This window comes from Herpailurus yagouaroundi, unplaced genomic scaffold (genome assembly GCF_014898765.1).
Source record: "Herpailurus yagouaroundi ecotype Mexico unplaced genomic scaffold, PumYag 187, whole genome shotgun sequence".
NCBI lineage: Eukaryota > Metazoa > Chordata > Mammalia > Carnivora > Felidae > Herpailurus > Herpailurus yagouaroundi.
The window spans coordinates 17921344-17936702 of NW_024412418.1; the positions used below are offsets into that span (position 1 = coordinate 17921344).

The 15359-nt window shown below is 48.0% G+C and overlaps 1 protein-coding gene across 1 annotated transcript in view; it reads right to left on the reverse strand.

Moving 5' to 3' along the window:
- NAT10 (N-acetyltransferase 10) overlaps nt 1-15359 on the reverse strand; it is a 35266-nt gene that overhangs the window by 6846 nt on the left and 13061 nt on the right. Inside the window, exons 10-23 of the mRNA XM_040495481.1 lie at nt 15262-15355; nt 15023-15121; nt 12069-12205; nt 8965-9089; nt 8342-8492; nt 7971-8067; nt 6773-6889; nt 5835-5936; nt 5665-5739; nt 4756-4872; nt 3823-3956; nt 3556-3604; nt 399-495; nt 210-320 (exon numbers count right to left, since the gene is read on the reverse strand). Coding sequence (XP_040351415.1) covers nt 210-320; nt 399-495; nt 3556-3604; nt 3823-3956; nt 4756-4872; nt 5665-5739; nt 5835-5936; nt 6773-6889; nt 7971-8067; nt 8342-8492; nt 8965-9089; nt 12069-12205; nt 15023-15121; nt 15262-15355 — 1505 coding nt within the window. The remainder of the gene's footprint in view (nt 1-209; nt 321-398; nt 496-3555; nt 3605-3822; nt 3957-4755; nt 4873-5664; nt 5740-5834; nt 5937-6772; nt 6890-7970; nt 8068-8341; nt 8493-8964; nt 9090-12068; nt 12206-15022; nt 15122-15261; nt 15356-15359) is intronic.

The window sequence follows — 15359 nt, forward strand, 5'->3', positions numbered from 1 at the left end:
ACAAAGATGGAAAGTATTGTGGGCGCAGGTGCCCCTAAGGCAGAGCGGGGCCAGCTGAGGCAAAGGCAGGAAGGGGGGGGTCAGTGGAGATGCAGGCTGGGGGCCCATCCCTCAATTCTTAAGCCAGCCTTCCTGGACCACCACGCCCACCTCCTGCCTCCACAAAACCAAGCCACTACCAGCCCTCTGCGCCAGTCCGCGCGGCTCACCTGGCTGTGCTGGCTTCCCGATGTTCCTGTTCTGAATGATGTTCAGAGCCAGGGGAGGCGAGAAGGTGCCGAACTGGTAGGACAGCAGGGCTAGGAACCGCCTTCGGAAGTCTGTGGAGGACAACCGCACAGAGTCAGAGGTCTGGGGGCCGCCTGCCTGTCACCTGTCTCCCTTCTACTCTAATTTACCTTTCCAAAAGGCCGGGAGCCAGGCTCCCTGGTCAGCCTCATCCTCATCAGTCAGTGTCTTCAGCATGATGCACGAGTGTTCTCCAGTCAGGTCATTCTGGAAACACAAATGCCTACTTGGTACCAAGAACACCCTTTTCTGAAGAAGCTGTCATTATTGAAGGGCAGGAAGACACAGCGCTTCCAAAGGCATCTCCTTCCTCTCAGGTAGGAGAGCCCCCCACGCACTGCCTGCACGTCCACACAGCCTCATTTCCCGCATAACAGCTTTCAGAGGCCCCTCAGTTCTGTGACTTCCTAGCAGGTGCCGCAGGAGTGGAGCAGAGCGGTTCAAGGTCTGCTCCAGACCCACGGAAGTGAGCCACTCGCACGCCATCAGGTCAGATTCTGAACTCTGAGTCATTACAGCTTAAACTCCACATGATCCAATCAACAGGTTTTGGGTAACTTACAACAAAACTCCCTGCCCCAAACCTAGAGTTCCCATACTGGCAACCAGCTTGCAAATGCAAGTTTCTCTAGGTGCTAAAATAGTGAACATAGGTCTTTACGCTTTTATTACATAACAACCACAAACCCCACACAATAGAAACATCTACTGGATTTTGACCAAAGAGCACTCACATAGCAAAATACCCACACCATGTCACAAACGAGTGGCACACCGCACAAGAGCACAGGGATAAACCGTGGTCTATGCTGAACTCAACGGTCTGCACAAACCTCACAGCCGACCAGCAAATTTAAGCCCAGCCTCAGCCCCACTCACTGACAAGGACCCAGCCCACCTGGGAGCTGCTCTGCCCACACAGAAGCAGCCGAACACCCAGTGGTCTTCACCAGGCCCACTTTAAACTCTCAAATGGGCACCGCCCGTGGAAACTGGGGGCTTTGTGCACTCCAAAACAATCAAACCTCCAATGCCCCTTCTCTCAGCCTCCCATCTGGGAAAACAGAACTTCATCCTCCCAGCACCAACCCAACCAACTGACCCACACCTTCTGTGCCCAAACTTTCTGCCTTCACTGTTGCTGTGACGGATGAGGTGGCCACCTCACCCCCTGCACCCAGGGTCCTACTCCCCCTGCCTCGAGGTCTGCAATCAGCCCCTGTCACCTATACTACGATTTGTGTGATCTCTACAGAATCATACCCTGCGGCAAACAACCATGTTCTAGAATCTCCCACCAGATAAACTCCCCTGAATGCCAGTCTCCTTGCAGCTACCTTGTTTCTCTGCCCCTTTTACTTCCCATATGAATCATCTATTTCCTCACTTTCCATTCTCTCCAGTTAGGATGAGCCCTGAGCTCTCCAGGAGCTGCCTTCCTTCTAATCACCATTGTCCATTGACCATTTATTTGTCCCCAGCTTACTTGCTCTCCGAAAGCCACCAAGTCCCTTTCTTGAAACACTGGTTAATCCTGGCTTCTGACATGCTCCCCAACTTTCTCCTCCACCTCAAGGCCACTCTGCCGTCTCCTGACTCATTCCTCCAAAGTCTGGACAGTCCAGGACGCACCCTCAGTCGACTTTCAGTCCCAGCTTTCGATAACTTTTAAAATGTACTCATTCACTGAAAAATATTTACTGAACACGATACCACACGTAGTAGATGATATTAAGTGCCGGGGTTACGGCTGTGAAGAAAACAAAGTCCTTGACCCCGGGGAGTATATTCTCTTGAGAATACGCTCCCAAGTGTCCATCTCCAGCCCCAACCTCTACCTGGAGTGCCAGACTCCTGCAGGCCACCGCTTGTCTCTGTCCCCATCGGGCATCTGACAAGCATCTCCCACTGTGCCAGGGCATTCCCGCTGTCACCTCCAGACCTGTCCCTCCCCCAGCGGCTCTTCTCGGCAAATAACACCTCTATCTCCCAGTTCTTACTGACTCTCAAGCCAAAAACCTAAGAATTATCCTCGATTCTTTTGGTTCGCTCATCTTGCAATCCAATCCTTCAGTTCTAGTCAGTGTCACCCCCAAACATGCCCGGCCTTGGCCACTTCTCTCCATCTTCACTGCTTCCTCCTCAGCCCATACCCCATCTCTCATCCACCCACATCCTCGCCTCCACTCTTGGGCCACCAACATCCACTGTCTACACAGCAGCCACAGCTCCTGAACACCTTCCTCCAACTGGAGGGAAGAAAACAGAGTCCCCAGCCAATGACCCACGCCAACCTTCTTTTGTCGCTTTCAAATCACCGATTCACTTCCACCTCAGGCCCTGCACTTGTTGCTTAGAAACATATTTTTCAGGGTGCCTGGGCGGCTCAATTAAGCATCCGGGTCTTGATTTCAACTCAGGTCATAATCTCACAGTTTGTAAGATCAAGTCCCGCATCCGGCTCTGCGCTGACAGCAAGGAGCCTGCTTGGGATTCTCTCCCTGCTCTCTCTGTCCCTCCCCCACTCACTTGCAGGCTCTCTAAATTTAAAAACAAAACAAAACAAACAAAAAAAGAAACACCTTTTTCTCTAGGACCGTCCATGTGGCTAGTGCATTATGCTCAGGGTCCAGTTGGAAGGGCCACCCCTCAGAAGCCTGACCACTCAGTCAGTACGCTACACTTCCAATTTTTTCTTCACGGCACATAGCGTAACCTAAAAAACTTCTCATTTCTTCACTTTCTTGTTGCCTAATTCTACCCATTAGAAAACAAGTTTTGTGGCTTACCTTACTCATTGCAGGTGCTAGATTCTTTTTTTTAATGAACTCCCAGTAACTCTCTCCCTTCCATAATAATCCTCCATGGCTTGGTCATCCACGTAATCACATCCCTCCTTCACATACCTGAGGCTGCGCATCTGCAAGCCTCTCCTAAAGACACTGCTACACTTTTCACAAATTCTAGGAGGCCCCCAGGCTGCAGGATTCCAGAATTTGACGAACGAGTCCACACGCACTTCTGCCATTTTACAATCAAGCACAAAGCCAGGTACACACCAAGTGTGCACCACACAGCGGGGGAGCGAAGTGTGTGATCGCATGGCCTTGAAGTGGCGATGGCTGTTTTGGTGTCCATCAGAATAAACCTCTTGGAGGCAGGGCACACGTGCTCAGAACATAGTTAAGAGGCACCTGGGCTCCATATAAGGACAGACCTGTCACCAACTGTAACCGCAAACCCACACCCCTCCTCCATCTCACTCACCGGGGTCTGTCTCAGATACACAGGAACAAACCCAGCTCGCTTCCAGAACCTGCCAAGACACAAAAAGAGCAGGTCACTGTGCGCACCTTCTGAGACTGGCCGGCAGATGAAGACGGGAAGGGCTGGGCAGGGGTGGGAGTGGGGGAGTGGTCAACGGAACCGACAAACACACCAGCTGGAAGGGCAAACACAGTCCACAGAACACTCATTTTCAGGACACCAAGGCCACGGGGTGATGTGAAAAAGAAAGAGCAGGCAGACCCTTACTTGAGGAGCCTGGGGGTCAAGCCATAGGACACACCCAGGTAATCCAAGCGTTCAGCAGGCCTCTCATTCAGTTTGAGGAGTAAGGGAGGCAAGTCCTTCCGGGGAGTGATGACCTCTTCCAACAAGCTGACAGCCTACAGGACGTCAGGAAGAGAACACAGTCCACCCAGTAAAGGGAGAGGAAGCTTAGTAACATTCCCAAGCACCCCTACCATACCAGGCTCTGACCTAAACACAGTAAAAACTGGGACAGATTTCTCTGTTCCCTGGATTTTAAAATAGAGGCACACCACTCAGTCCAGTGATCATTTCCAAGTATACCAAACACCTGGATATGCATGAAACCACACCGCTCCAAACCCAGAATTCAGGAAAATAGCCACGTGATTTAAAGAGAGACAGAGGTGGGGTTCCGAAGATCCAGTTCTGTCATCAGATGGGTCTGGGACTTGGGAAGTAACAAACCGCTGAGCCGGACCTTAAATACAAGGCCCTTCCCCACCTCCTGAATGGGCTACTGTGAAAATCAAGTGAACGTGTGTGAAAAGCCATCACAGTTCCTGGCGTTTATCACCTTACCAAGAAAGACACAACTTCCCTTAGACCCGGCTCAGTGCTGGGCGGCTGTAAGCTGGAGCACGCAGCGGCATTACCTAGGAGCTGAGACACAAACCGCTGGGCCCCACTCCTGACCCTCTGAGCCAGCATGACTGGGGGCAGGGCTTAAAAACCGGCATTTTTAAAACAGGTTTCCAGGTGATACTGATAATGCTGATCTGAGGTTCTCAACACCAGTGGCAGCTGGAGAAGCAAGAGCTTCTCCAAAACAGGAGGAAATCTGCTGGTGCTCAGACAGCCCAGACCACTGGACAGTTCTAGATGCTCCTGACAACTATCCTCCAGGAACAAGGAGTTCGGCCAAAAGATGCTTACCTCGCTGCTGACGGTACGAATTTCTTGTGACGTCTCAAGGACCTTTTCCTCGAGACAAGGGAATCTGCCCTCAAAGTACATCTGCAGCAGCTGCAGAGCTCGGCTGCCGTAGCCCATCTGTGAGCAAACATGGAGGGAGACAGACAAGGAAGAGAATGTTCTCAATCTGTCTAAATCACCTCTACGTCCCTGAACTCCTTCCAGAAAGCCTTCACTCTGAGTCACAGTACACTTGGCAAAGAGAATTAATGAAATCCCTCAAAGAGGTCCGAAGAGAGACCCTTAAGAGTGAGCATGCTATGACCCTCACTCTCACACCATCTAGCCTGAGCCTGAGGATGGCTGGCTGGGCTTTCTGATCCATAGACTAGCAAGCCCCAAACTGATATCTCCACAACGGACTCCCCAGTGGGGATTTCTTTTTTTTTTTAATTTTTTTTTATTGTTTATTTTTTGAGAGAGTGAGAGACAGAGTGTGAGCCGGGGAGGGACAGAGAGAGGGAGACACAGAATATGAAGCAGGCTCCAGGCTCTAAGCTGTCAGCACAGAGCCCAACATGGGGCTCGAACCCACAAACCATGAGATCATGACCTGAGCCGAAGTCAGACTCTTAACCGACTGAGCCACCCAGGCACCCCGGCAGTGGGGATTTCTAAGAGGAGGTAACGGTGAAAAGTAGGTCAGGTTCACAAGAGCTCTGTCCTCACAAAAGAAAAGCAAGCATATACAATCATCCTGCCCACTCGCCACCCCCAGCCCCAGGAAAACTGTTCATGGCAGAGGAGTTCCTGGAACTGCTTATTCCTTGACCAGCCTTCCAGTCATACCACCAAATCCACCTGCCCTCACAAGCTGCTCCAAACCCAGCTAATAAAGCATCGAGTTTGAGAAGCATGAGGACATATTACCCCTTGATAATCCGGGTGAACAGCAATGCGAACAACCCTTCCACCTGAAAGGCCACCGAAGTCTGGGTCTTGGAACTGTGTGGGAGACACAGGGCAGTACGTGAGCAACAAAAAAGTCCTCCAACACCGCCAACTTCACTCACTCAGCCATACCAGGGAAAGTGCAGCACCTGTTCGGACACGGTCCATGGAATCAGGTCCCCCGAAGCCTTCTTGCCTCGAGACAGGCTGTTCAAGATGGACTGGCGAGAAATCTCCCCCTCCAGGCACACCTATGGGGGAAGCAGGACGGTGTAGTCAGAAAGGCCAGCCCAGGTACAGAGCCCACTCACAGATCATCAGCATTCTGCTAGTTCCCTGACGAGGCCAGCTGTTTCCACTCCAGTTCCAGCTTCACCCTGTAACTGACTTCCATTTTCAGTGGAACAGTCATTACTCTGCCCCAGGAGCATCCGGACACTGTCATAACAAGGTAGAACACAGAAAAACTCTGGCCCAAAGCACAGAAACTACACTAGAAGAGGGTCTCCACACAATGTGCACATGTGCAAACATCAATTAAGACACGGGACGCTCATGCAGCTCTGTATGAAATAGTGCAAATTCACGACTCTAGTGTCTAAAAGGAGAATGGTTATACACGGTATGGTACATGCATAAATAATGCAGCCTTTAAAACCTTTAAAAACTATAGAAATTATGAAAAAAATAAAAACTACAGAGATTATGAATATTTGACACACTGCAAAAAAAAAAAAAAAAAAACCCAGACTACCAAACACTATGATCCCATGTTTCCATTTGTATTTTCTAATTTTAGAAGTACACACGTTGCTTTTGTAATAAGAGCAAAACAAATAAATCCTGTTTTAGGAGGAGCCGTAAATCAAAATACGAGCGGCCAGTTCCGACTTTCATCTATTCACCCATCAGTGGGGCTCTGGGTTTCTGTCGGCAGTGGTTCCCTTCCACACATCCTAACTGTCTGCCCCGGATGACCCAGCTACTTGGCTCTGCACCAGGAATCAACACTCCCCCTCCCAGGCCACAGTTACTGAGCCATTAATCCTTGATTCCTAAGTGGTTCTTCAAATGAATGCCAGCATACCTGGATGACAGCAAGCACTTCGGGAAGGGCATTCTGGGTGGGGGGCACCGGGGGCAGGAGGCAGAACAGAAGGTGGGCAGGCGCATCAGAAAGCATCTGGAGATCGTTGGGGGAGTTCTGTGGGGCACAAATACGGGTCCATGAGAACCACTCCTCTTGTCCTTTACTCAAGAGGCCACTCCGGAGTCACTGACTGGAGCACCACCTTCCCCAAAGCCAAGTGGCGAGCTGAAACTTGGGGAAGCTCTTTTCCAGCATCTTGGCCGCCAGCCTGAGACCCTCCGAGATGGCCTATGTGGGACTTCGCCTCAAATGTTTGCTGTCATCTCTCCACGAGCGCTGAGGCTGCAGAGGGCAGAGGACTGCCTAGTTAGCACTGTGTAGTTCACAGCGGGGGAGTGAACTTGTCACTTCCCAGAGAAGAGGCTATCTCAAGAAAACCTATCACCACTTCTAGCACCAACTCTTCAGCCTCCCATTAAGGGGTGTTCACAAAAATGCTACCTAGATACTCAAGAAATGTCCTTCCCAATGTGCCCTTTAGTTTTGAAGACTCTCAAATATTCTAAATTTGCATCCAGTGCTCCTTAAGAATAGCCCGGGGCGGGGAGTCCTGGGGGGCTCAGTTGGTTAAGTGTCCAACTTCGGCTCAGGTCACGATCTCACGGTTTGTGAGTCTGAGTCCCACGGCAGGCTCTGCTGTTAGCACAGAGCCCGCTTTGGATCCTCTATCCCCCTCTCTCTCTGCCCCTTCCCGACTTGCGTGCATGCATGCTCTCTCTCTCTCTCTCAAAAATAAACGTTTGAAAATAGCCCAGAGGTAAAAGGCTGGGCTGGGTCAGTCAGCACCACCAGGTAACAGCTGCTACATCATCTGAGTCTATCTGATTAGCAGACAAGGGAAAGATAGAAGAACCCGTTTTAAAACAGGCAAAGCTTTCCACCCTCCCCACCCACCAAGTATGGAGTTACGTGCAGGAATCCCACACTCCGTGTGCAAAGCTAGGAGCCCAAGACAGGCCTGAACAACCATGGGAAATGCAATCCCTCCGGCAAAGTCAGTGGACCTTGACAACATCAGGACATTTAAGTCCCAATAGAATAGTCACCTGAGCCACTGGGGAATACAAGACATGGAAAGCCGGTAAAGGGAGACTGTCAGAGCTGCAGTTCACCCACTTCAGCCAGCTGCAGTTACCTTGTAGTGAGAAGCCACATAGAGGGCCATAAGCCTTTGGAGGAAAACTTCGGAGGCCTTGTGGTAGCAAAAGAGAGTATCTCTGTTAACGTAGTAGCTGGGTCTGGAGTTAAGCAACCAAAACAAACCAAAGAGAGCGCAAAATAGGACACACTGCTTCCAAAGGGAAACCTGGATATGTAGATGTCCCTCAGATTAGAAGGAAGAGCCCTGTGTCCTGCACAGCACACATTAGGGAAGGAAAAGAAAGGAAATGGAGAATGTCTAACTTTCCCCCTCTCCTTCGAGCAGCAGCCTATGAAACAAAGGGCCAAAACCGAATTCTTCCATCACCCCCCTCCCTTCACTGGGCACAGAACCCGGGAGGATACAGCTCGCAGGCCTCAGGCAGGGGGCAGCCTGAGACTATCCGGGGGATGTTGAGGCAATCCAGGCACAACAAGTCGTTCAGCCACTGCTCCACCGCGTCCCCGGGGGCGTATCGGATGGACTCCTGCAGGGAAACCTCATGCAGCGTTCGCGCTGCTCCCCACAACACACACACACACACACACACACACACACACACACACACACACAATGAGAAACAATTATTAAATGTGTTTGTCTAAAAGAGCAAAGCAAATGTTCTACTTTCTCTTTGTTACCTGATGCCCACATAAATACAGCTTAAAGATTTTAACTGAGTGGTTTTAAACTATTCTGGGGGATGTTCAATTTGCCATGACACTGATCCCACAGGGATCTAAGTCAATGTGACCGTGCCCTAAGGCAGTAACAAACAAGGGCCCAACCCAGAAGGCCTGGGTCAGTCTCCCATCTGGTCACTGGCTTGCTATTCCTTGGGGAAAGCAATTCCCCTTCCTGGGGACCCAGCCTTCGTGCCTGACAGTATGACAGTTTGGTACTGCCTGTGGTGGCATGAGGAGATGATCCAGCAAGAGAATCTGTGGGGACCTGCCATGGACGGGCCCATTCAGAGCTCTGGGGGTACCTGATGCCAGTCTGGCTGTCGCTGTGGCCTTGTTTTCAGCAGTGGTGCTGATCTGGCTCTGGGCGCTCTGTTGACGGAGCTGCTGAATCAGCTTGAGGGACAGGGACCGGCCAGTGCCCTCGTAGCTAGGAGCAAAAGCAAAGGCCATCAGGCATGAATGAGGTTCCAAATCTACTCTCCAGGAGAGGACAGAGGACCACCTCCCTCATCCTGCTGAAAAACCAAGCTCCTGCTCACCGCTGACAGCCCCACTGCCCTTCTAGACTTCCAGCAGGGCATCCATACACCCAAGGAGGCAAGGTGGCCAGGTCGGTGGCTCAGCTGGGGGCTGGCAGTGTGGCTCAAGTGTGGCACATCTACTCAGTACCTCTGGGCAAAGAACTCACACTCACTTTTAGCCTCATCCTCAAAAGGGGATTATTCTACACACCTCACAGGATCATGCTGTGAACTGAAAGGACTGGAAAGATGATGTGTAAAGCATTCAGCATAATGAACTGAACTACATTAAATGGTCCGTGAGTGAGAGCCACTGAAGCAACATGCTTGAAGGCAGGCAGAGAGTGCTTCCAGTTTGGAAAATCAAGACTGAATAAACCAATAAACCACCACTTAGTAATTCCTTTCATCACTACTTTCACTGAAAAGGTGACATAAAACAACTTAACAAGAATTTTGGAAAAAAAGAAATCATCAGATCACTGAGCCAGCTCTTCTCATCTGGATTTCCTTCTTTAGTCACAGCCCCAGGGACCACAGGGGGCAGACTGCTCAATGGGTTTGTTTTTTTAAAGTAGGCTTCGGGGCGCCTGGGTGGCACAGTCGGTTAAGCGTCCGACTTCAGCCAGGTCACGATCTCGCGGTCCGTGAGTTCCAGCCCCGCGTCGGGCTCTGGGCTGATGGCTCAGAGCCTGGAGCCTGTTTCCGATTCTGTGTCTCCCTCTCTCTCTGCCCCTCGCCCGTTCATGCCCTGTCTCTCTCTGTCCCAAAAATAAATAAACGTTGAAAAAAAAAAAAATTTAAAGTAGGCTTCATGCCCAGTGCAGAGCCCAATGTGGGGCTTGAACTCATGACCCTGAGATCAAGACCTGAGCTGAGATCAAGAATCACATGCTTAACCAACTTTGCCACCCAGGCACCCGGGTCTTTTTAATCCAGTATTGCAACACTTCGTAGTACTCACTGTGGTCATATTTTAAAACTGTATAAATACTTCCTCTCATTCAAATACTATTTTTAAAGAAGAATTAAAAACTTGGAATTTTGGGGGCACCTGGGTGGCTCAGTCGGTTAGGCGTCTGTCTGACTTTGGCTCAGGTCATGATCTCACGGTTTGTGGTTCGAGCCCTGCATCAGGCTCTGTGCTAACAGCTCAGAGCCTGAAGCCTGCTTCAGATTCTGTGTCTCCCTCTCTCTCTCTGGCCCTCCTCTGCTCATGCTCTGTCTCACTCTCTCTCTCAAAAATAAATAAACATTAAAAAAGAAATTTTGAAAAAAACTTGGAATTTTTGAGTGTTTTATTCTGCCCCACCTCACAGAACAAAGCTTCCTCGAAGGAATTTCATTTACTTATTTAAAAAAGAAGAAAAACAAGTAAGCACAAGCAACAAAACAGACTTTTATGCTTCAAAAGGCATTATCAAGAAAGTGAGGAAAATAACAGAATGGAATAAAATTTTTGTAAATCAAGCATCTGATAATGTATTTGTACCTGGAATACATAAGGAACACTTACAATTCAATAATAAAAAGACAAATAAGCCAAATAGAAAAATGAGCAGAGGATCTGAATAGCTATTTCTCCAAAGAAGACACACAAATGGCAAAGAAGCACATGATAAGATGCCCCACATCACCGCCATCAGGAAAGTGCACATGGAGACCATAACGAGACGCAACTTCATGCTCACGAGGATGGCTATAATCAAAAAGCCGTTAACACACATGCTGGCAAGGATATGGAAAACTTGGAACCCTCGTACGCTGCAGGTGGGAATTTAAAATGGCGCAGCTGCTTTGGAAAACACAGTCTGCCAGTTCCTTGAGCAGTTAAACATAAAGTTACTATCTGACCCAGTAAATTCACTCCTAGGTATATACCCAAGAGCACTGAAAACACGTCCACGCAGATAACCTATCTACACACCCATGTTCACAGAAGCATTATTCCTAACAGCCAAAAGATAGAAATAACCCAAATGTCCATCAACACATAAATGGAAAAACAAAATGTGTATAAACATATAATGGAGTATTACTGGGCCATAAAAAGGAAGGAAATACCGATAAAAGATACACTGATGAACCTTGAAAACATTATGGTAAATGAAAGAAGCCAGTCACAAAAGACCCTGTACTGTATGGCTCCATTTACATGAACTGTCTAGAATAGATAAATTTATACAGAGAAGGTAGATGAGTAGTTCCCTAAGGCAGGGGATTAGGGACAGACTGGAGGGTGACAGGTAAAGGGTATGGTTTTTCTTTTGGGGGTGATGAAAATGTAAAATTGATTATGGTGCTGGTTGCACAACTCTGTACAGATCTAAAACCTAAAAATCACCAAATTATACACTTGATGTGGGTAAAACTGTATGGTATACGAACTGTGTCTCAATAAAGCCGTTAGCGAAAAAAGTAAAATCCATTTTATTTAAATATTTTCAGTGTAAGGAAGACACAATAATACATCTGTAATACAGAATTCTCTCTTTAAGAAGATGTGATTTCCACACAGAAATCTTTCCAATACTGAAGATACATATTTATTGACCTGGAAAGAGTTCACAAAATATTGTTACGTTAAAAAAGAAAATTAAAAGCAATATGTAAAGTATATTTACATTCTTGTTCAAAACAAAAAAGTAAAACGAACACAAAGAAAATATACAACAAAAGCTACCTCTAAGGGCGCCTGGGCGGCTCAGTCGGCAGTGGGTTAAGGGTCTGACTCTTGATTTCCAGCTCAGATCATCATCTCACACTGGGCTGGGTGTGGAGCCTGCTAAAGATTCTCTTCCCCTCTCCCTCTGCCGCCTCCCGCCCCCCAGCCTAACAAGCAAGAACCGGCAAGGGGAGCAAGGACTCCCACTCCAGGTGCTTACCCGTTGATGGTGGATGCCATGAACACAAGGTAGGGGCCCAGGAGGCTTTTCACCAGGGGCAGGGGGATGGCGGCGGCTTCATCGATCACAACGAGCTCAGCCTGGCCCAGTTTCACAGCATCTGCAGGATGTATATACTGCAGGGAGGAAGATTTCTATTATTACCTGGCCACCCAGTGCCATAGCTGTGGTCCCCATGACGCCTCATAAAGGCCACTCTGTCCTCTCTCGCTCCGTTCCCAGTTCTTTCTCCCATTCCTCCTTTCCACTTTTCCGTGGCAGGGCAAACCAGAATGAGCTTGGAGCCAGACATCTGGGTTCAGAAGTTCAACCACCAACTGTGTGCCCCTGAACAGGTCACTAACCCTCACGGCCTCAGACTCCTCTCCTGGAAAGTGGAGGAAATACCTATCTGACGGCTGCTTGAGAGAAAAATCGGGTAAATCTGGAAAAATGCCCTGGCTGGTGCCTGGCCTAGTACTCATAGGTGGTGCTGCCCTCTCCTTTCTCTCTTCTGTCTCCTCATGCTCCCCCCCCCCCCCAGCCTGGCTCCGACTTTGCCCCAGAGGCGGCAAATGGGATGACATCACCATTCTCAAGCACCTGCTACACACTGGGTACCGCGCTCCTTGCGTGGATACTGTCATTAGGAAAACCAACTCTCCCCGCACTGGTGAGGATGCTTCTAAGACGCCACCCCTTCCTAATACACACACTCACACACCCTTATTTATATTATTAGCATGGCCACCTGATGCCACAAAAAATTTGGCACCCTTATGCATACAAACCACCCCTTCAGTTTCTTCAGGGCTTCCTGCTATTTTTAAAGTTTGCTCAAGGCCATGAAGAGGGATTTTACAGGACAGGAAACCTGAACAGCCAATTAACATAAACAAAGACACTCAACCTCACTAGTAGTCAGTGCAATGCCAAAGACAACAAGGAGATCCCATTTCACATACAGGTAGGTAAAAATTAAATAGCAATAAAACACCCAGTGCTGATGAGAACTTGAAGAAACAAAACTTAAAAAAAAAAAAAAATGCTGTTGGGAAGGTAAACAGGTACACTTTTTAGAAGGAGAATCTGGCAAAATCCAAGAGAGCTGGAAATCTATTCATACCCTAAAAACCGAGAGCTCCCCTCATCCACCCCTAGAACATCAATAAATGGTAATATAAACATAGAGTGCTTAAACTCAACCCAAGCCACAAGCTTCAATCTTGGACAAATCTTGAAAACAAATGCTGAGTAAGAAAGGCAGGCTGAAAAAGGACAAGTACAGCATGTTACCATTTATGGAGGCATAATTACATAGTAAAACACAAACATGTGAATCAGAAGGAAATCCCAATCCAGAGTAGAGCTAACTATAGGGAGGGGCAGAAGAAGGGAATGTGATGCGGAGGGGTAGAAGAGGGGCTTCAACTGTGTCTGTGATGCTTTCAGTCTTTAAAACAAAACTAAAAAGGACTTTTAAAATACGAAAGAAACACAGCAAACAACAAAATGTCAACATTTCTAAGGCTTAAGTGCCAGGTATCTGAGTGTTTCACTGATCTCTGCACTTTTCTGAAGTATTTCATTACAAGATCATCTAACTGCTTTGCTGGAAGCTGAATGATAGGTCAGGGAGACAGCAACTCCACTTAGTTAGAACAGCGGAACACACACCCTCGGCTGGGCCCCATGTCTTGGGACTCTTAAGGGGAAAAACTAAACAAGCACCTCATAAAAGCAGCAGAAAGCAGCCCCCTGAAGAGGCGCAGCCGACTTTAATCTAATGTTTGTCTTTTTCTCAATTTCCAGCAAGGAAGAGGAGGCTTCCAAGGGACACAAATGGAGCCTCATAAAGTCAGGTCACCTCTTCTGGGCTTAAACTCCAGTCTGGAGACAAAGGGACTCTGGCAATACAAGCAGGTCTCTAATTACAAATCCAAGGAGCAGCAGGGCTGAGCCTGGGCATTTCAGAGAAAAGTGTTCCTTCCTTGGTTTGTGTACTTTTGAGTTTTAACAGGTCGCCGCACTCTCCCTGCGGCCTCCTGCCCTCCACCTCACCCCACCCCGCCATCTGTACCTCCCCCAACCTCAGCCAAGGGCGTCAGGCAAAAGTGGAAGAAACTAAAGAATGAAGAGATTCTAGAAAGAGACCTAGTAAGAAAAAATTAAGCTCCTTAGATCAAAAGTATAAACACTTACCATTATTTACAATCTGGACCTTTGATAAAAGAAATACCTCCCTGACAGGCATACATACATATGCTTTAACGAGCATAAAGGTCAAAGACATAAACTGCCAAGTGTGCCTGGCCCATTTCCCACCCCGACCCAAGTCCGAAAATAATCGATGAGCCTCCTCCGCTAGGAGCCCAGCGGCCCCCATCCTTTCTGCAAGCCTGTCACACTGATGCTTTTCTACAACTGAACAAAATTGCAGCCTTTGGACAAGTGCAAGCCATTCAGGCCTCCAGAGCACTGGAGATTTATAGAGCTTCCAGGGAAACACTGTTTAAAAAGGAAAATAGGCCACTGGCTAAACCACAAAGAGTCAGAGTACATCTTGCAAAGTTCTTTTTTTCTTTTAAACGGAGAGATTATTGTTCTAGTTACAGATGCACCATTTCAAAACCTGCTGTAACCCAGCAAAATGAGAACTGATGTCAGAACAGTGACTGTATTTCTTCTAGCCGCTTAGCATACTCACAAATACACTTACTCAATTTTCAAGGGATAAAACTACAACTTTCCATTCTGGCTACATACATTATTTGTTAGTTTGCTTGAATGTCTTCGTTGAGAAGAGGCTGAAAATCTGGACCAGGTTTATCATAAAACAACAACACTGTATACAAGACATGCAATTGCACAGGACATAAAATGATGTGAAATTACTGTATTTAAATACAGCAGGACACTGGCCCCACTTAGCAGGGTTTTAGAATGAGCCTCACCTGAATGGTCTGCCTGTGTTCTCGGAATACATTCACTCTGATCACTGCTTTGTTAAATTCAGGATTGAGAGACTGAATAATCTCATAATCCAGATGCTCCTGATGGAAAGAGAGTCAAACCAATGACAAACTTTAGAAACAAGCTTTAGAAGTGAAAATTAAAGTAAGCAGGCATCCCAAAGATTTTACCTAGATTAAACCCAGCTCTGAATCAATGGGAGTTCTTTCTAATTCCCTACCTGATACTGCAGAGCGTCAAATCCTTTAAATACAAATTCAAAAAGAGTGTGGAGGTTATCAGGGCTTGGGGAGGTAACAAAGATGTTGGAGTACCTAT